We start from the raw sequence: 21839 nt of genomic DNA on the forward strand, positions 1-21839 counted from the left end.
ATGTTCAGATACTGCAGGAAGATCTTAAATATTGTTCACATGGGCAGTGAAATGGCAAATGGATTTCAACCTCTCAAAGTGCAGACTGTTAAACATAGAAAGTAGGTATATCTTAGATAACCTATTCAGAGAAAACTGAGTGTGAGAGACTTAGGAGCTCTAGTGAGTCCTGACCTTAAATCCAGGAAACAGTGCATTAGTACCATGAATAGAACTAACAGAGCATTAGGTTTCATTGTTAGGGCCATTACAAATAAAAGTGCAGAGGTAGTTATCAAACTATCTGGTGATAGATGCATCCTTGACTACACAGTAGTTTTGGTCTAGAATTAGTACAGAGGAGAATGACCAAAATGATACACGGGCACAGGAATTTATCTTACAAGGACAGGGTAAGGCACCTTAATTACTAGAGGTGTTCAAGTGGATCAAGGACCTTAACAAGGATGCTGCTGATAAGGTCATCATATTAAGACAACAGGCAGGACTCACAGTAATGGATTTAAATTGGACAAATTTAAATTTAAGAAGTGGTAAATGAATGAAATAGACTTAGTAACCATGTAGTGAGCACCGAAACTATTGTTTTAAGAAAGGGTTGTACAACTTTATGGATGGTGATGACAGGAGATAATGGGCATGGAATGGCCTAGTGTAGGCCTTAAGGTTTCTTGAAATCTCTTTTATGTTCTTATATGCGTATATATATATATATATAAATATGTCTTATACACACACAAAATATATGAACTACTATTAACATTAAATTTTTTAGATAGGCAAAATAAGAGGCATAGTAAAAATATTTTCTTAAAAAGAAAAAATTTATTGAGTCACAGCAAAGTCTCATGACACACAACCATACTCTCTTCTACTATAACTTACTCCAACTCAAATGAAGTAATTTAGTCCCATGTTATATTACCTTCTTGAGATTGTAGGAATCCCTTAGCTAAGTATTATGCTCACAAACCATATTTCAGGCAGCTCTTTTCCACTTTTTTGCAGGTTTTAATATATGAGATAAGTGACATCCTGTTCAAAGTACACAAAACACATTCAATATAAATTCATTTAGTTTTTGAAAAGTACATTCTGTCAGATGAGAGGAAGGGTGGGAGGGGTGTGGAGTGTATTTAGGGATGAAATGGGTGGGAGTGTTTTTATGCCTTTCCCTTTTTGGCTACCTCCCTTGGAAGGGGGAAAAAGCCTTGGTATATGTATGTACATTCTCTCACATGGTTGATCATATTTTTCCTCCGCATCACAAAATTCAGGGAATTCTTCCTACCTAAACTGCAATATGGAATGATTCAAGTATTGACAAGGGAAGATGACTTGTCTAATCTTGATCCAACACCTCTTCCTTAACTTTAATCTTATCCTTTCGTGAATACAATACCTCTTTGTTGGAACTGGAACTATTTGAGACAGTAAGACCATCCTCAAGTTTGATGAAAACCTCCTCTATTGAATAACTTTGTTCATTTACAGTCTCAGTATGTGGACAATTGGTAGAAAAGTTATCTTCCAAGGCAGCGAGGCCATCTTCTACTTTAATCATAACTTCTTCTATTGGATGTATCTGATCTCCATTCATATTCATTCTTTTACTACTGATGGATGAAGAATTTTCTGAAGTTGTGCCACTATTTTTTTTTCGTTTATCAACACTCATGTTACTTTGAATGTGTGTCTGCATGTGACTTTTCAAAGCCAGCTTTAGAATGAATTCTGATTCACAAAATGTGCATTTGTGGGGTCCAAAGCTATGCTTCTGTGAGGGTGAGTTTTTTGTTTCACCAGGAGTGAAAACAGTATCACTTTTATGACAATGTTCATCTGTATGAATCCTGAGGTGATGTGATTCATTAAAACTGGCACCACAATAAGAACATTTATGAGGTGTGTCTCCTGTATGGACAGTCATATGGCGCCTTAGTTTAGCGGAATCAGGATAGCTGGCATTGCATTCCTGGCACCTATGTGGCCTCTCGCCTGTGTGTGTGTTGAGGTGGTTCTTTAGCAGACCAAGCCGGGAGAAGGCAGCACTACAGAAGGAACATTGATGGGGCCTTTCTCCAGTGTGCATCCTCATATGGCTCCTCAGAGCTGAGGAGGTGATGAAGGCAGCAATACATTGGCTACATTTGTGTGGCCGCTCTCCTGAATGTGTCATAATGTGCGTCTTGAGGTGACCTGCTTGGCTGAAACTATCCATGCATAGTCTGCATTTATACGGCTTTTCTCCTGTGTGGGTCCTCTTGTGTTTATTTAAATCGGACTTACTTGCAAAGCTCGAGTCACAAAATAAACATTCATGAGGTTTTTCTCCTGTGTGTGTTGCCATGTGATCACGTAGCTTGGATAGTTCGTAGAATGATTTTTCACATATCAAGCATTTATGGGGCTTGTGGCCACTATGTCTCTTCATATGCTTTCTCAATGTAGATCTGTGACTAAGAGTCGCATCACACTTGCTACAGTGATATAATACCCTAGTGTGTATTGCCATGTGTTGCTTTGCTAAACTCTGAGAATCAAAGATCTCACCACACTGGGAACATTTGTGAGGTGATTTGTTTGTATATGTTCGCTGATATTTCTTAGGATGTTCACCTGTATAGTGTTTTTGCTCAACTTCCTTCGGTGGATACAAATTAGCTGATGGATCTTCATCAAGCCCTTCTGCAGTTGAATTATGATCGTCTTCATCAATTTCAATGGGAGCAGGAGACATCATTCTGGAATAAGAAATTCAATCTCATTATTTCCCATTAACTACCAAATAATAAATATTTCACAGCATGAGGATTTACTTCTCTTTTACTCATCAGTTAAAGCTACCCAGGGAGTTTTACTTAAAGCTGTACCTTCTCTGTTTGAATCTACTGCAGACAGTTATGTCCTTGTCTATGTTTTTAATGATATCCATCTTTTCCACCTGTAATAGAGGAACATGGTTATAAATTTTAGTAAAAATAAAGTTTTCTAGTTTTTTTTATCATGTTCTCTTATTCTGTCTCTAATTTCTACATGAAAATAGGCATCTGCCCCACCTTCAGTTAATGCTTTTCTTATAATAATCATCATAAAGAAGAATTGTCTTTTCCAGACAACTGAGATGGTATTGTAACCTTAACAGGGAAAGAAAGGTCAAGAACTACTACTTTGAAAGCATAACATGAACGATGCAAGGCTGCATGCCTTATGAGTCCACTGACTTCCATGAAAAGACAAAAAACAATAAGTTAATATAACTTGTATTATTACAGAACCATCAATATCCCTTAATTTAGTTTCATAGTTTCCTATGCATGATTTGGGTACATTATATCATATGAGTTCCTATACAGGCTATTACCATGTATAATATCATGTTGCTTATGTAAGTTTGATTTGGTTAACTATTTATTGCCATTGTCTTTACTTTGCATTTTCCCATATCCTTACAGCCCCACTATAGTGTGGAACAACTTCCAAGATTGTTGGAAAATCAGAACTTATATTCAACAGTGGTTGCCATATAAATAAATATGTATAATTGACTGGTTTATATAAACACACACACACACATGCACATATGTGATGTGTGTATATATATATATAAATGTGTGTGTGTGTGTGTGTATTTACCTAGTTGTATTTTACGGGAAGGGGAGCTATGCTCGTGGTGTCCCATCTTCATATCTCATTTTATCTAAACTGTTTTTAAATTCATAAATTGTTTTTGCACACACCACTTTTTCATCTAACTTGTTCCAATTGTCTATTACTCTGTGGGGAAAGCAGTTCTTTTTCAGGTCTCTTCTATAACTGTCTTTCTTGATCTTTCTGTGTCCTCTTGTATTTCTAGTATCCCATTTTATTAGATCCTCTCTATCAATAGTTTCTATGCCTTTCATGATTCTATGAATAGTTATCAAGTCTCCTCTCTCTCTTCTTTGCTCTAATGTCTGTAGCTCAAGTTTTGTTAGTCTCTCTTCATATGTGTGTGTGTGTGTATGTACCTATATAGGCACATATATCTATTTTTTTTTTTTTTAAGTTCTTTTTCAGGTGGGGGACTTTGTTCTACTTGAGCTGAAGCTGGAAGAGGGAAGGAACATGGGCACATTGGTGTGCTGTGTTGCCCAGGTCTTGGACATCATGGAGGATAGGAAGTTTAATCTTTCTCTCCTCCAAATGAAGTCAGCTTTCTCCATTTAGGACAAAGCATCTGTTGACCCAAAACAGAGCCACCATGGGGCAAGCCGACCTAGTTAAGGTGTATCCCCCTCTGATTGCCTTCAACATGCACTTCTAAACTTGTAGTAGTATACAGGCTAAGGTATTTCTTTGTATATAGGTTTATGTCTTGAATTCCCTCTATCTATATGTATAGGCAATAAGTTGCTCAAATATACTTTAAGGTGTCTTAACTTCCCTCTGGTTCAAATAGTTGTTAATAATTCATAAAATTCATATTGTTGAAGATATGTTTATAGTATGTCTGCCAGAGTTAAGTTTGTTTTGTTAAATAAATGTTAATTTTGTATGTGTTTATCTTTCATTACATCACTTAATAATGATGGGGGTGGCTAGGGTCATCATATATGTTGATTTCAGGCAAAAAAACAACAATGTTTTTTGTTTTATGAGCTTCAAATATAAGGGTTGATATTTCCCCACTCCCCAGTTGGTGTTCTCCTACCATAAGGGAACACCAACCAAGGTCCCAAAAAATTTTGAAGTGCATAATATAAATCTCATTTTCTGAATTCAGGATTTATGAGTATAACATAGGTAGGCCATGTTGTGTAATTTGTTTTGGGCACAACGTGCACTCTTTCAGGTACAAAATGGAATTTTTATGAAAGTTTTTCTACTAATAGGTTGGTGTTTACCCATCTCACCCTATGCCAGATTAGGCTAGCCCTGATAATGAATTATGATAATTGATAAATTTTGGCTGCAGAAACCTTAAGTCCCTCACCTCTAGTGCCTTCTTAGCAAAAGGATATGACCATTCTATCCAATTGTCCTTATCCTTCACTTCATCTGAGTGCTCTGAGGAGTCATCGAGCTGCATAGGAACATCATCATCTTTCTCTTCACTATCATTCCCTATATGGACAGCCTTCATTCGCCTTGCACACCATTTCTTCTCTCCCAATGCCTTTTTTTCAACTGCTGCCTTCTTTTTCTCCTCTATCTTCTTCCTCTTCTCTGTCTTCACCCTTACATCTGTGATAGCCTCCTCATTCTCAGTCAGAATGCAGGCCCATACCATCTTACATCCCTTTCCATAAGGAAGAGGAGCAACCTTGGGGAACAGCCTGACACCCTCTGGGGTGATCTCTGGGGAAGCCAGTTTTGAGTTCCTAGGGCCTAGAGTGGCAGGGTCACTGGAGATGCTAGGGTCCCCATAGGAGCAGGGTTCCACCATCACATCAGCAGGGGACAGGTCACCATCTGAATGCATGGGAGATGGATCAGGAAGATCTACTTCTGTGTCATGGCCTTCAGCTAGTCGGTCCTCTCCATCAGAAGAAGTTGGAGTAACTTCTTCAGTATAATTCACAGGTGGTGTCAGTCGCTTTGTTACCTGTGCACCTACAAATGCATCATCTGGGAAGATGTTGTGATTGATAGGCCAGATACCAGTCAACCTGAAACCATCAAGAATGTTGGAGGGGTTAATGGCTTTAATCCAAGCCTTTGAGGCAAATTCTGGCAACTGGTGCACTGTTATATGCTCATTAGGGTGCATGAGAGAGTGGTCATTCAGTAGGCCACGCAGAAACGTCTTGAAGGGACCAAACACACTCACATCCAATGGCTGAAGTTTGTCTGTCGTATGTGGAGGCAAGGTAACAATCACGATACCATGCTTGATCGCAAACTCCATAACATGAATGTTCATGTGACATTCAGCATTGTCCATGATGAGAAGAATCTTGTTCTCTACACAACAACCAGACTTCTCATGAAGATGCTGAAGTGTCTGCACAAAGCATTCACCGTTCATCCAGCCATTAGGATGCAATATGCCTATTGAACCAAGGATTGTGTTCCTCATGAAAGCTGGGTTCCATCGGCATCTGGGAATTATAAACACTGGAGGGATGGACTGCCCCACGGCATTTATAATACCCACAAACGTCATGGTGTCCCCTCTTTCTTGAGTTACCTGCGAGGCTACTGGCTGAACCCTTGCACAAGCAACCTTAACAGGCTCCATAACTGTGGACAAGGAACTCTCATCCAAATTGTATATCCGGTCTGGAGTGAATTCGTACTTCTCCATAGCTAATGTGTAAGCCCTAAAGAAGGTTTCCACATTAACTTTGTTGAAGGCCACAATCCTGGCAATTGACATGCCCTCTGGAGCCTTCAACACAAGGTTTGGATGACGGTCCATGAACGAGTAGTACCAGTCTCGTGTTGCCATTCTGTCCTTCTCCCAAGCATCAGGGATGGTCTGGCTCCCGCAAGCTTTGGCATACTGGTATACCATCCTTCGCACTTCATTCATGGACAGGCCATAGAATATCCTGGCAGCGTGGAGGGTATATTCTACTATGTGCAGCTCCTGTTGTGGGGTGAAAACCCTATTACCATGGGGCTGCAGAGGCACATAAGTGATCCCATCAGACAACTTCTTGGATCGATTGAAGGCGTCCTGTGACAGAAGAAATGAATTAGGCCTCAGAGGGCCCTTACTGACAGCTTCTATCAAAGTTATAGGTTTCCCAGACTATTAGGCTAGGCTATTTTTTTTTCTTTTTATGGAAGGAAATGTTAAACAAGTCTGGAAACACATATTGAGGAAGTGAATTTCAGACCTTTGATGTAACCTAAATGGGATGGTTGAACTTTTAAACTTACCACAAGAGTTGTTTTCTTGACACTAAATTCCTCAGCAGCTGCTTTGATGCTGCAATTAGTTGCAACCCGGTGCTTGAATGCAGCCTCCAAGTTGGTACGGTCAAGCTGCTTGTCACTTTTCCTGACATACTTGCGAGGCATGATGATCGGGCTTTTAAGAAGGCAATAGGCTAGATCTGAAAGAGTTAATGACGTTAGACATATGAACAGGTAAAGATGACCCCCCAAAAATAAATTTCCTTTTTTTTTAGTATAATGGCACTGATATTGCACCACAATTCACAAAAAATCACCTTCATTTTTACACACACAAATACTGTTCCACTTCATTTAAATGCACTAGTTCATCACCACCATTTATTTTCATACTAATATACATAATCAATCACTTTTTTTATATGTTTTTCCTAGTATTTCAAGCATATTGGCGGTCGATGTTCCCCCGCACCACGATTATCATTATTTTTACAACAACGCTATGGCAGCTACTTCGAAAGGACGCACCTTATTTCACTCGATAACATGTCAATATGGCTAAATATCGTAATAAAACTTAACACAAAACAATCACGCCAAATTCACCGACGTGAGACATTATATGAGAACCGTGAAAAATATGAACAAATATCCGAAAAATAAAATTTCTTAACTGGTAAACACAGACGTCGTGATGTTGGAGACCCATTGTTCACTGATGATGAGTGGTGGTGAGTGGCGGCGCACAATTTGAAATAATTAAAGTAACAGAGCATTCGGTCGGTGCTCCCCCTCGGTCGGTATTCCCCCTCCTTACCCTACTATTGAACCATAGGCTACAAGAGGTTTAAAAAGACGGATCCCCTCACTTATTTATAAAAATCGTTACTATGGTTAACCCACAGTTTAGGGCAAAAACTTTATATTTATTTCATGCAGAACAATATTAGGAATCTTGTTTAATGGTAGATATCAATTTACAGAAATGTTATTGTGGATACTCCCATTCACTTACTTTGTTTACAAATGTCAAAAATAGGGTTTAACTTCAGAATAAAAAAAGTGCTGTACTAAATTTTCTTTGCTAACTGATTGAAAGTTGACAAAATATAAATTCCCCTTTCGTTCGTTAGGATAAAATGCATCCGTCTGATAATTGTAATCCTTTTTGATCTGCAAACTACAAATAATCTCGACACTGACAACACGTGTTGAATGGACCTTGCAAAAACTGCAGCATATGATGCCCCCAAGGAATTTTAATAAACTGTGCGCGAGATGTCGTTTTATAAATGTATTTAGTACCCTGAATACTTCATTGAGTAAGTTTATCCAAAAACAGAAATGAGTTGCTTGTTAGTAAAGGTAGAAAACAGTTCTCGGTTATCGTGAAAATAGTAGAATAAAAAAAAATCATAAAGTTGCCACCTGTTGGCTATCTACAGACAAGGAATTGACCAATTAGTTAACCAGTTAATTAATTGATAAGACCAAATAGTATAATGAATCGTTGTTTCATTGTACAATGCGAAAAGGTTTTCTGTTCATTACAACAAACGAAAATATTAACCGTGATAGGTTGCAAATGAACATTGTTGAGGCGACATTTTTTTCGGTACTATTATCGCTCAACAGCTATCGTTCATGACTCAGTGATGATCATCAAACTGTCTAGGGCACTGATTCTTTGTTTTTGAATGTAGCTGTCTTGCTTCGAGCTGCAAAGTACGAGGCTATTTTGACCGAACCTACCAACACGTGTACACATATGCGATCGCAGGCATAAACGCGTTATACGCCATTGGCTGTGGTAAGCTACTAATTGTATTATACAGAAAATGATCAACGCTCATTGGGTCCCGTCTCCTACTTTCTATATTATTATGTCTAGCCTCAAATTCATTTGCAGTTTGAACTTAGTCTTTCCTTGATTTCCAATTACCATATTTAGATTTTAATTGTATTGTTTCAGTTTGGGGTTATATCACCTTTTAAGCTATTCCAAGTATTTATACATCTATGTGGAAATTTTAATTCTTGTCATTCTTTAGTCATGAAGTCTTCCTTAATTTGTTCTCATGTCCTCTTAAAGCCCTCTTATCCTTAATCAAGAGATCTATTCAATATAGTCTATCCGCTTTATTGATGTGAACATTGTAATCATATCATCTTTCTCTTTTGATCTTTTAAAGTTGGCAGATATATGGTTCATCTGCCAAGCTAGGAGCTGGTTTGGTTACTTTTTTCACTCTTTCTCCTTTATTCTGTGTGGGCACCATAACATTGATGTATGTTCTAGTCTTATTCAGATCATTGTTTCAATAAGTTTTGTTCATCATCTCATCCATATAGTGAAAATCCACTTTAATGTTTCTCAATGGCTTATTCGTGTCTCCCACAATCCTGCTTTCATGTCCGTCAGGTTACAGGTTGTGTTTTAACATGACCAAATACTTTTCCTCTTTCATTTTTGTAATGCACTCACTTCCCAAGGAATAGTTTAAGGACAGTCTTTTGCAGCTATTGTCCATTTCCATTTTTTTTTGTATTGAACTTCATTTACCATTCTTGGCTCCAAGCAAAAATAGTATACGAGTCTATAATTCACCATGGTATTGCATTATGTGTTGGACTCTCGTTTGACAGCTATTACTTTCTCAGATGAGAGTTTAGAGCAGGGGTATTCTCAGGAATATTTGTAGAAGGGCAAAGTTAAAGATATTATACATATATAGCCATATATTTACATGATCTAAATGAGTTGTATTTTGACTTTCATCAATTATACACTGATATACTGTAACTAATAGAAAATAAAATGTTTTTACATGATGTCCAATAAAGTGTCAAACACACTGGATTTCTAGGGGGGGGGTAGCTGCCCCCCTTGCCTCCATACAAAAAGGCACCCATGGCTCAGAGCTCATATATGCTTGATCTATGTGCAATGCTGTGAACTCACATATATATACATCTACAATTCCTTGCCCATGAGAGTTGAAGTGTCAGCTCACAGTGTAATGATGCTGAAATTATTTCATCCCTGGGAATGCAGGACTTGATGTTGTGAATGATACAACTGCACTGTCAAGCTGTGTGTGTGTTTACCTAATTATAGTTTATTATAGCATACAGAAAAGAAGCAATGTTCATTGGATCCCATCTCCTCTCTAATTTATCATACCTAGCCTCAAGTTCATGCATGGTTTTTTATTTGTTTTACATCGATTTGCAGTTACCATATTGAATTTGAAATCATGTATTATTTCAACTAGGGTGATATAACTTTCTAGGCAACTCCATGTATTGATGCATCTAAACAGAAAAATATTTCTTCACATCTATTTTAATTTATTTCATGACCTCATAAATCCTTCCTATCCCTAATCGAGAGATCTCTTTTGTCAATGTAATCTATCCCTCTTAGCAATCCAAATACTGTAATCATATCACCTCTTTCTCTTCTGTAGTGTAGAATAACAATCTAATGAGGACCACAATGGAAATAAGCGTACATGCTTTTTGTGTTATCCTCGGAATTTTGCAATTATTATTTCGAACTATGTGTTCTTGTCATTATCTGCACTTCATGTATATTGATTCTTTGCCAAATAAAGTTTATCTATCTATCTTCTGTCTTTTAGAGTTAATAGATTCAGTGCCATAAGTCCCTCTTCATATAGCTTATCTCTCAAGTTGGGAACCAGTTTGTTTACTGCCTTTTGCATTCTTTCAATCTTATATCCTTTACTGAGATGATAATGATAATGATAAGTTTATTTAGCATTGAATCAATATACACGAAGTGCAGCTAATGAAAAGAACACATAGTTCGAAATAACAATTACAATTGCTGAGGATACCACAAAAAAGCATTGGAGTTTATTTCCATTGTGGTCCACAATTTCCATTGTGGACCATCGAGGACCATACCATTGACATATTCTAGTCTTGGATGGATCGGTGTTTCCATTAGTTTTTCATCATCCCTTTAGTGAAAGGTCACTGTTTATTTACCTAATTGTGGTATAAGGAACAGAGAAGTGCTCATTGGGTCTTGTCTTTTACTCTCCAATTTATCGTACCTAACCTCAAATTCATGTACAGTTCTATCCTAGTTAGAATAGACACCATATTAGGATGAAACCTGTATTAGAATATAACTTTTCACTTGTTGAATCATTTTCAAGTACATAGAATAAGACCTCTAAGCTATGCATACACCCTAGAATGGAGAAAGGACAATAAGATGGCATATCACTGGGTGCCACTTAAAATCTTTCTAACTACAGTGATACTCCATATCCTAGTGTCCCTCCTCATCCATTCGAGGATGTATAAATAGCTGAGGTCATATTCTATGTCTATGTACTTGAAAAAAGTTACAAGCAAAATGTTGTAATTTTGATAAAGGTTTCATTACTAATATACTGTTTACTCTGACAATTTTGTTGACATTAGTCATTTTAAACAAATTCCAACCTAGATTATAATTCATGTATTGTAGCAGCTTTGGTTATTTCACATAGGCTATAATATGAAGTTTTTAGATTGGCAAAATAATGGGTAAACTAAAATAATAAAAATAAATAAAAATCTTTAAAAAATTTATGTCATTCAATCACAGCAAAGTCTCACGAAACAGCCATATTCCCAAGTCATTTACATTTTTATGATTGTAGGACTCCCTCAGTCAGGTAATATGCTCACAATCTATTTTTCAAACAGTTCTTTTACATATTTTTGCAGGTTTTGTTATGTATGAAGTAATAGGCATCCTGCTCAATGTACACAAAACACATTAAGAATATATATTTAGCTTATGAAAAATACAATCTTTCATGTAGTTTATCATACTTTTCTTTCCTTTCATAAGAACATAAGAAATAAAGGAGACTGCAAAAGACCATAAGGCCTACACTAGGCAGCTCCGTATCCATCACCACCTGTCGTCCCCATCCATAAAGTTGTCTAATCGTTTTTTAAAACAACTGATAGTTTCAGCGCTTACTACGTGGTTACTAAGTTTATTCCATTCATCGACCACCCACCTTTCCATCACAAAGGTCAAGGGATTCAACAACACCTCTTGCTATCTAAACTGCAATCTGAAGTGAGTTGGATATTAAGAAAGCCAGATGACTTGTCTACTTTTGATCCTAAACATTTTCTTAAACTTTATCCTTTTGTGAATAGAACACTCCTTTGCTGGAACTAGAACTTTCTGAGTCAGTAAGACCATCTTCAGCTATGATCGAAAGAAGAACTTTGTTCATTTGCAACCTTAGTGTATGGACAATTGGTAGAAAAGTTATCTTCCATGGCAGCAAGGCCACCTATAAAAGGAAGATCATGCCAACATGAGATCTTTTGGTCCATAACTAGGTCAGATGAAGAAAAAATAAAGAAGATAAATAATGATAAACAGAAAATTATATTCTATAATGATAAATAACAAAAAATCTGTACCAAATCACCGCTGAGCCTAAGCTTTTTAGGGAAAATAGATTCATATATTTTAGTCAATTTCTTTCTGATATTTGGAATCAGTTTTATGGCTCGCTGTTGTACTTTTTCCAATCTGCTTATGTCCAATGAGATTTGGACATAGATATGGATATAGCATATTCCAAATGTTAGTGACAGATGGACTTTTAAAATCAATATATAATGCAAACAGTAGAAAAACTGTAGTCACAAAATAAGCCCTTATGAGGTTCTCACTGGTGTGCACTTCCATGTGATCATGCAGATTGTACAATTCATAAAATGATTTTTCACATGTCACACCTCCAGGCCCATGTCTTTCAGATAAAGAAATATTGACCTTTACAGCTACTTCTCCCTGCCCCATTTTCCCATGGATTCACTCCAAGTCTTTAATTTTCAGGATTGTTACAATTATTGGATAAAACCTATCCCTATTATCTTTTCTTACCAGATCTGCTTACTTACTCTTCCCACATAGTGCAAGATTAAACACAATCTGCTGTTCATGCAAGTCCCTCTCCCCTAAAATCACCCTCCCATTTCCCCAAATAAACACACTTTTACATGTCTCTTCCTTCACATCCCTGGGCTTGTCATTTCCCTTCTTCAACCGGGCCTACTCCTGTTATAGACTCTTTACCTAATATGGCATTGCCTGTTAATTGACATGCCATGTACTACTCAAAGAAATTTCAGATTCTTCATAGTTCCATTATTAGCTTATATAGTGAAATGGAACTTGGCAAGTTAATTCTGATAAGGAACTTTTTATTTTATAACATATAAAAGGAAGTATTATTATAGTTTTTGATGGACTAAATAATGGTAAACTAAATGCATTTCCTTGAAAACTTTTTATTTCATTGATTCACAATGAAGTCTTATGAGTCTTCTACCATAACTTACCCCAATTCAAATTAAGTAATTTAGTCCCAAGTCATATTACTTTCTTGAGATTGTAGGAATCCCTTAAGTAATACGCTTAATCTATCCTTCAAGCAGGTTTTGTAATGTACAACATCCTGTTCAATGTACATTTAACCTTGATCAATACAAATTTACTTTGCTTATAAAAAGTACATTATGTCAAATGATTGACTACATTTTGCTTCCTTTTACATCAAAGGTCAAGCAATTCAATATTTCTTGCTATCTAAACTGCAATCTGGAATGAGTGAGACATTAGGAAAGTAACGTGACTTGTCTAATCTTGATCCATTTCTTCCTTAATTTTAATTTGATCCTTTTGTGAATACAATACTCCTTTGGTGGAGCTTTCTGAGGCATCATCTTCAACTTTGATCAAAACCTCCTCTATGGGAGAACTTTGTTCATTTACAACCTCAGATTGTGGACAAACAGGAGAATGGTTCTCTTCCAGTGCAGTAAGGCCATCCTCTACTTCAATTTTAAATTCTACAGGATGATTCTGTTCTTCATTGATCCTGATTACTTCATCAGTGATTGTGCAATTTCCTGAAGTAGTGCCTCTATTTTCATTTAGTTGATCACTCTTGATATTTTGAACGTGTGTCTGCATGTGGTGCCTCAAGGCCATCTTCTGAATGAATTCTGCATCACAAAATGTGCATTTGAAAGTCTCATTTCTACATTTCTGCGAGGTTGACTTTCCTATTTCACCAGAGGTGGAAACAGTATCGTTCTTATTACAGTGTTCATTTGTATGAACCTTGAGGTGATGCAACTGATTAAAACTGGCATCACAAAATGGACATTTATGCGGCGTGTCTCCCGTGTGAGCCTTCATATGGCGCCTTAGTTTACCGGGATCAGGATAGCTGGCATTGCATTCTTGGCACCTATACGGCTTCTCGCCTGTATGGACGTTGAGATGGTTCTTGAGGTGATCGAGCCGTGAGAAGGCAGCACTACATAAGGAACATTTATGGGGCTTGTCTCCTGTGTGAATACTCAAGTGGCCATTTAGTGCGGAAGAGGTAATGAAGGCAGCAATACATTGGCTACACTTGAACGGCCTTTCCCCTGAATGTTTCATAACATGTGTCTTCAGTTGGCTTGCTTGGCTGAAACCAGCCATGCAAAGTTCGCACTTGTATGGCTTTTCTCCTGTGTGGATCCTCATGTGTTTATTTAAATCGGACTTATGGAAGAAGCTCGATTCGCAAAATATGCATTTGTTAAGTTTCTCTCCACTGTGAATTGTCATGTGTTCGCGTAGTTTGGACAATTCGTAAAATGATTTTTCGCACGTCTCACATTTATGGGGCTTGTAACCGGTGTGGGTCTTGACGTGTCTCTTCAGAGCCGAGGAGGTGATGAAGGCAGAAATACATTGGTTACATTTGAACGGTTTTTCTCCTGAGTGCGTCATGATGTGCGTCTTGAGGTGACCCGCTTGGCTGAAACTATCCATGCAAAGTTTGCATTTATACGGTTTTTCGCCCGTATGGATCCGCATGTGTTTATTCAAATCGGACTTGATCGTGAAACTCGAGTCACAAAATGAACATTTGTGGGGCTTTTCTCCTGTGTGTCGCTTCATATGCTTGCTTAGGGTCGACCTGTGACTCAGAGCTGCATTGCACTTGTTACAATGATACAATACCCTATTGTGCACTGCCATGTGCTGCCTCAATAACTTTCGAGAATTAAAGACCTTATCACACTGAGAACATTCATGGGGCAGTTTGTTTGTACGTGTCTGCCGATCTTTCTTGGAATGTTCACCTGTATACATGCAGGTATTTTGTTCAACTTCCTTGGGTAAATCCAAATTAGCTAATGGATCTTCATCTAGTTCCTCTCCAGTTGAATTACAATTTTCTTCATCAATTTCAGTAACAGTGGGAGACATTCTGAAATAAGAAACTCAGTCTCATTATTTCACATTAACTACCAAATAATAATTCACTGCAGTTGGATTTATCCTCATTTACTAATAAGTTAAAGCTACTCAAGGAGGTCCACTTAAAAATGTACCTAGTTTGTTTCAACTTGCTGTTGACAGTGATGTCCTGGCTTATATTTTCAGTGGTATCCATGTTCTCCATCTGTAATAAAGGAATATGAATATAAATTTGTATAAAAATAAAGTTTTCTATTTTTTTCTGTCCCTAACTTCAGCATTAAAATAGATAACTCTCCAGTCTTTATTTAATGCATTTCATAGCTTAATAGTCATAAAACAGAATTGTCTTTGACAACAATTGAAATGATACTGTAACCAAAATATGTATAGAAAGGTCAAGAACCACTACTTTGTATGCATAAACATGGAAGACACAAGGATTCATGCCCTATGGGTCCACCAACCTCCACAAAAAGTACAATTAACAAGCTAAAATGTATGATTACAATACAATCAGTATGATTTACTTTGATTTCATAGATTCCTATGCATGTTTTGGGTACATTATATGAACTATTTGTATTAAAACAAGTTATTGCTATGGTATATGTGTAATATGTTGCTTAGGTAGGTTTGATTGGTCCATTATTCCTTATTATTGTCCATTTCACATTTTCTCGTATCCTTACGCCTTCAGTACTATAGTGTGGTGCTACTTTTAATTGTTGCAAAATCAGAATTCATGAATTCACTTATTTTCAACACTGGTGGCCATATATACAATCAATTGCTTTATAGAAACACTCAGATATACACATTACAGACATATATATATATATATATATATATATATATATATATATATATATATATATAAATACAAGCATTAATACAAATTAAAGTATTACTGCAGTTCTTTTTTCTTACATTTTCTAAAGTTCTAATTACTTCTTTCAATAAGGGATGAGCACACACCAGATCACCTAATGTATCTATATATCTACATTTCATCCTCAAGGAGACATCTTCAGGTAATATATTTGTAACAATGAAATGTACAATAGTAAAAATTACAAATTTAAATGACATATTTTCTAACAGAGTGGCAACACAAGAATATGATAAAGGGTGCTTACAATACACCCTGGCCATGTTTCCGTCTGTTTATATACTATGCTAGTCTCACCTGCCTGCACGGTGACCCTACACTAGTGTCATTAAAGTTAGGTTGGAGGGCAATTAACTGCATGGCAGTTGGGGGGTGTTGACTTCGTGACATTAAGGTGTGGTGCAGAATTAAATAGAGTTTGCAGTTGTCATATCAACTTGTATATTAATCAAAGGGAAATTCTCATGGATTAACATTTCTTCTAATAATTGTAATCTTTGAAAAACCCCATTGCTAGCAATTACTTTCATGCTGTCAGCTCATCTCTACTGATCCTTTTTATGGTGTTGTTTCATATGCTGCTTTAGTGTTCCATATACAAACTGGCCATGAGTTAAATTCCTGTGACCCATTGCAGGCTATGTCACGGATGCTGACAGCCCTGGTCAGGTGGGGAGGTGACAGAAACACTGACCTAAAAAATCCAGAGGCTTGCTAAAACTGACAGGGTTTGCCCTACAAAGCATTTCTCACTTCCCACTTTCTGCACTGTATGGGGCAGAAACATGGAACATAAGAGAGGAAGAGAGAAGGAGTTTGAATGTGTTTGAGATGAGGTGTCTGAGAAGTATGATGGGGGTTACTAGGCTGGATAGAGTGAGAAATGAGGAGGTGAGGAGGAGAACAGGGGTGGAAAGGGAGTTGGGAGATAGGGTTGATGAAAGAATATTAGGATGGTTTGGACACATGGAAAGAATGAGTGAAGAAAGACTAGTAAAAGAGGTATGGAAGGCAGATGTGGAGGGAGTGACTAGTAAAAGAGGTATGGAAGGCAGATGTGGAGGGAGTGAACATAAGGGGATGTCCTAGGATGAGGTGGATGGGGCTTTGGGGAAGAGGGGAATGTCTGTTGAGGAAGGACAGGAGAGGACAGAAGATAGGGGTGAATGGAGAATGGTTGTATATGGATGATGTTGTGATGCATGAGGTGGAATGGGCAGGGGGATGGGGGGTGAGGTAGTATGTGTGATCAAAAGTTGACGCAGCCCGAAGGGATTTCTCCCCGTCCTCTCCTTTTATGCATGGGGAGACGGAGAGGGGGGGTCGCCAATTTAACGAAGCGGCCTTGCTGTGAATGTGCTGCGTCTTGTGACACTGCTTCTGACCCAGGGCAGTGGACAAGGTGCAGGGATGATCCGTCATCCAGGAGGTGCTAAGACAAGAGGGAGGGTGGAGGGGAGTGGAGTGTATTCAGGGATGGAATGGGTGGGAATGATTTTATGCCTTTTTCTTCTTGGGTACCTCCCTTGTAAGGGGGAAAAAGCCTTGGTATATGTATGTATGTACATATATGGCTGTGTATAGGTGATACTGTGTTACAAGGCAGAGCTAAGCTGAGGGACAGGTAGGGAGTGGTTATGTGGGAATATTCTGACTCGGCCCATTGGAATTACTTCACGCCTTCTCTTTTTCTGTACAAGGGGATGGAGGGGGGTAGTGATTAAGTAAAATGGTCTTGCTGTGGATGTACTATGTCTTGCTACACTGCTTCTGGTCCAAGGCAGTGGGCAGTATACAGGGATGACCCGTAATCCATGAGGGTCTAAAATGAAAGGGATTAAAGCAGTGGTTCCCAAACTAGGGGGCGCACCCCCTAGGGAGGCATGAGGAGGATACAAGGGGGAACGTGAAATCATCTGCTCAAAAATATTTGTTTAATTAGAATGATAAAATCATTCAAAGAACAATTATCTGCCATTGCATACATGCAAAGTATAATCATAGCAGTCACTCCAACCCATTTTCTATTAAGCTAGTTCTCCTTACACATTTTGGACACGTCACCAATACCAACCACAGTTTGCTAATGTTCAATCTTTTTTTTTTTTACTCCCTTTCAACCAAATGTTTCGTTTTCAATTACTTAGAAAAATGTCTCTGGAATGTACTATTATTTGTTTGAGTGGATTTCATTATTAAGAATTAATACAAACAGAAATATATTGTCCTGAACAATGCTAAGAAATAAAAGCAAGAATCATTTCACATGAACAAAAGAGAGAGTGGGGGCATGCGGATCTGCTGGAAGCAAAACGGGTAATGGCGTACAGTAAGATAGTTTCAGAACCACTGGATTAAAGGGTGGTGTATGGGAGCGGAATGGGCGGAAATAGATACATGCCTTTTAACTTGACTATTTACCTTACAAGGGAGGAAAAAGCCCTTGGTATAGAGACATATTTATTTATATTATGATAGATATCATACCAGCAACAATTCATGACTGTCAGCTTTAGTTATATGGGCATGTGGCACGTTTCCTTAATGTTGGTCCTAATCATAGGTTTGTCTCCATAAGAATTAACCTTCGATGGATTAAAGGAGGATGCCCACAGAATTCAAGGCTAGGGCAGGATAACTGAACCTACTGAGAGTTGTTTTAACCCATTCAACTCCGATGACAAGATGTCTTGTCATTTGGTCAAATAAAACAAAAAATCATAATAAAACAACAAAATGTTTGATGATCAAACAGCACCAGAAAAATATGACGTCGTCAGTCCTCCTCCTCCTCGAGGAGGAGGAGGACTGACGACGTCATATTTTTCTGGTGCTGTTTGATCATCAAACATTTTGTTGTTTTATTATGATTTTTTGTTTTATTTGACCAAATGACAAGACATCTTGTCATCGGAGTTGAATGGGTTAAGTGGGAACGGTGGCATTATCGGAGCTCGCTTTGGGAACTCGTGGGGACTTAAATTAGCATACATATGAAACAACATGCCCCCATGACATTTCTCCCCAACTGATGGTGATACCAACAATAAAAAAAAAAAAAAGTGATAGTTTGAGAACATTACAATAACTGTTAATAAAGAATGATTTAGGTACATAATATAAAGAGAATGTTAGTGTACATCTTCTGTATTACACCAGGCACTCTTGCCTTAGAAAGAACTTAAGAAAAAACTGCATGCGGAAACATACAACTGTGGGTCCCTGCACGCATAGCTCTTCTGCAAAATGCAACTAGGTAAATACATCTTGGTAAAAACTCTAGATCTAAACAGGTATCCCAAGACTTTTGTTAACATGGTTCCAAAAAATATCCTACTACAATATTAATTTGTAAATTATACACTCCCCAATTTTATTTAGCACAGTTTTCACTTCTTTAATTTTTTCATTAATTTTTTTTTTTTCTATGGAATGGTTACATTAGGTTAGGTTGAGAGCTATGAAACAATGTAAGTTTTATGTTGAATATTCATGTTTGCATGATTCTGTATCTTTACCCGATCCTCCCTCCCCTTCCATGTAGGCTAAGTTATGGAACCCATAAAGAAAACTAGTTTTTAGTTAATGGCAACATATAAAAATTCAAATAATCTACCGACAATGTAGCACCCATTTTATTTCTGCGTATATTTTTATGTAATGGTTACATTAGGTTAGATATGTGAGGATAATAGGTGGATCCACTCCCTTCCCCCACCTCATTTGTGGTTTAAACTCCATTCGGACAATTTATGGATTCACCCAACCATAGAACTTGATATCTGGCTCATGTGTTCCTAGTGATAGATGTTGAGATATGAACGATGGTGTACTTCATTTCCTACGCAATTGCGTTGTTTTTAAGATATTAATTGTTGAAGTAATGCACTTAAAAGACCTCTCCTCCCGAACGATCTGGGGGGAAATGTGGGAAATCGGGGTTTTTGGGTGGGGAGAATTTACACATGGAGTAATGACAGTTGCAGAAGACGTCTAAAATAAAAAGTAATGCATAATATCAAATAAAAAACACACAGATTCCACCTTCTATGTAGGGATTGCGGCGGTGAACTCTGAATCAGCCATATTTGTTATTGTTATTGACCTACGCTTCCAACGAATAGCTACATTAGCAACGAAGAGCTACTTTTACCCAATTAACGTCTTCCTTAGGTTCCTCATGTCTTTCTCCTAAACATTGGGTTCTTGGGGTGGGCGATTATTACATCCAGTAAAGTCCGTTACCCCAATAACTAGAAATTGGTACAAGATATTAACATACATAAGCGCAAGCGTATGTTTTGCCCACGCGTTCCCACATATATATTTTTTTCGCTACATTGGAGCGTTGTTCTGAGAGTAGCGTTGCCTCATCTTCAATTTATACGCTACTTGCTACATTGGAGCGCTGTTGTCCATAAATTGACCTTATTTTCGTTTGCCGATAGCCCCCCCCCAAAAAAACAAATCGCCAGCAAAACATTTCGTAGATGACGGATACGCAAGAGCTTGGTAACAAAGTGAGTAGCATATAGCAAGTAATGCTTAGTTTGTTACCACTTTAAAGGTTGCTTTATGTGGCCTGGAGTTTCATTGGTTCCGATCACCGCTGCAAAATTCTTCGACAAAAAGAAGGCAGCTTATCAAACGCTTGTTCAGTGTTTACATTCATGATTCTTACCAGGCATGCAATTAACAGATATAAAGTTACAATTTATTGAACATTTGTTAGTGTACTGCACTCCTGGGCTACCGATGTTTTATGTGTTATTGCCCGTAATACTCGGAGCATAATGAAAGCTATATCTAAAAAATGGAATTCACTGTAATTTAACTTAAATGTAGGTTTGTGTTGTCATTCTGATTTATAAGTAAAAATTGCCACGGGACATGAATTTGTCACACAGAAATAATTGTAACTCACTTGCAGTGGTACTCGATAAGCTAATCTCACAAAATTGTTGTGGTAGTGGTTAACGGAGGGCTTGGGTGGGGATGAGTCTAACCTAACCACCAACCCAGTCTCATGTAGGTATAGGGCAGTGGTCGGCAATCTGCGGCTCTTTGAGGCCACTTATGTGGCTCCAGAAGCTTCTTACAAAATGATTATTCCATCAAGTTATCATATACTGTAAATTTGTAAACATTCCAGGCAAATTTATACATTCAGCTTTGAAACTACCTGTAACCATCAGTTATTATAATTGTGGAAAAATCTTTCCTGATCTGAACTTGTTATAATTATTATTTATTTATTTATTTATTTTATTTATATATTTTTATATTATGGATCCACTTGCACAATATTTATATTAAGCTTAAAAATGGATGTAGCCATAAGGGTTGGCAACCACTGGTGTAGATGGTGACCAGTTAGGTTAGTAGGTTGATTTACATTTCATGCAAGGGTGTCAGAAATCATGATTTTACAGTTTCATCTATAGGCTTTTGGTGTCTGTCAAAATTAACTAGTGGGTGGGTCCCCTGTAAAAGTGAAAACAAGAGTTTAACAATAGAAACCTATCAGATTTATAAGATTTGCACCAAATCATTAATATCTGACATCCTTGATAGGAGAATGTGTGGTGGACCTCTGGTAAAGTTTGATCAAGAAAAGGAAGGTACGTGGTGATGGGCCTACACCAGTTGTATGGTTGCAGCAAAAGTTATCACCTTTACCATATGTGGGTGGATTGTTGGGGCAGGTAATTCAGATAGGAATTGGAGAGAAGTTTGGAATCTGAACCCATAATTGCATGAGTTTGAGACGAATGAATGGATGTG

At 37.6% G+C, this 21839-nt stretch overlaps 1 protein-coding gene across 1 annotated transcript; it reads right to left on the reverse strand.

Annotated features, from left to right (window-relative positions):
* Window positions 1-473: 473 nt before the first annotated feature.
* Window positions 474-20169, reverse strand: LOC143030355 (uncharacterized). The gene is made up of 7 exons (XM_076193507.1): window positions 20100-20169; window positions 15298-15368; window positions 13543-15173; window positions 6871-7046; window positions 4976-6664; window positions 2874-2944; window positions 474-2744 (listed from the first exon to the last, which is right to left on the reverse strand). The coding sequence occupies exons 2-7, from the start codon at window positions 15366-15368 to the stop codon at window positions 1343-1345; spliced, it is 5040 nt and encodes a 1679-aa protein (XP_076049622.1). The 5' UTR covers window positions 20100-20169; the 3' UTR covers window positions 474-1342.
* Window positions 20170-21839: the final 1670 nt, after the last annotated feature.

Source organism: Oratosquilla oratoria, chromosome 12, assembly GCF_046742065.1.
Source record: "Oratosquilla oratoria isolate Oo_2021 chromosome 12, ASM4674206v1, whole genome shotgun sequence".
In the NCBI taxonomy this organism is placed as follows: Eukaryota; Metazoa; Arthropoda; class Malacostraca; order Stomatopoda; family Squillidae; genus Oratosquilla; species Oratosquilla oratoria.

Bases quoted from the DNA above. Each gene is read 5' to 3' on its own strand.
- LOC143030355 (XM_076193507.1), bottom strand. From the start codon at position 15,368: ATGGAGAACATGGATACCACTGAAAATATAAGCCAGGACATCACTGTC. The intron at 15,174-15,297 runs GTACATTTTTAA...TTCTTATTTCAG, and splicing joins AGCAAGTTGAAACAAACTAG to AATGTCTCCCACTGTTACTG. The intron at 7,047-13,542 runs AGACAAGTCACG...TAACTCTTTCAG, and splicing joins GGAAGAAATGGATCAAGATT to ATCTAGCCTATTGCCTTCTT.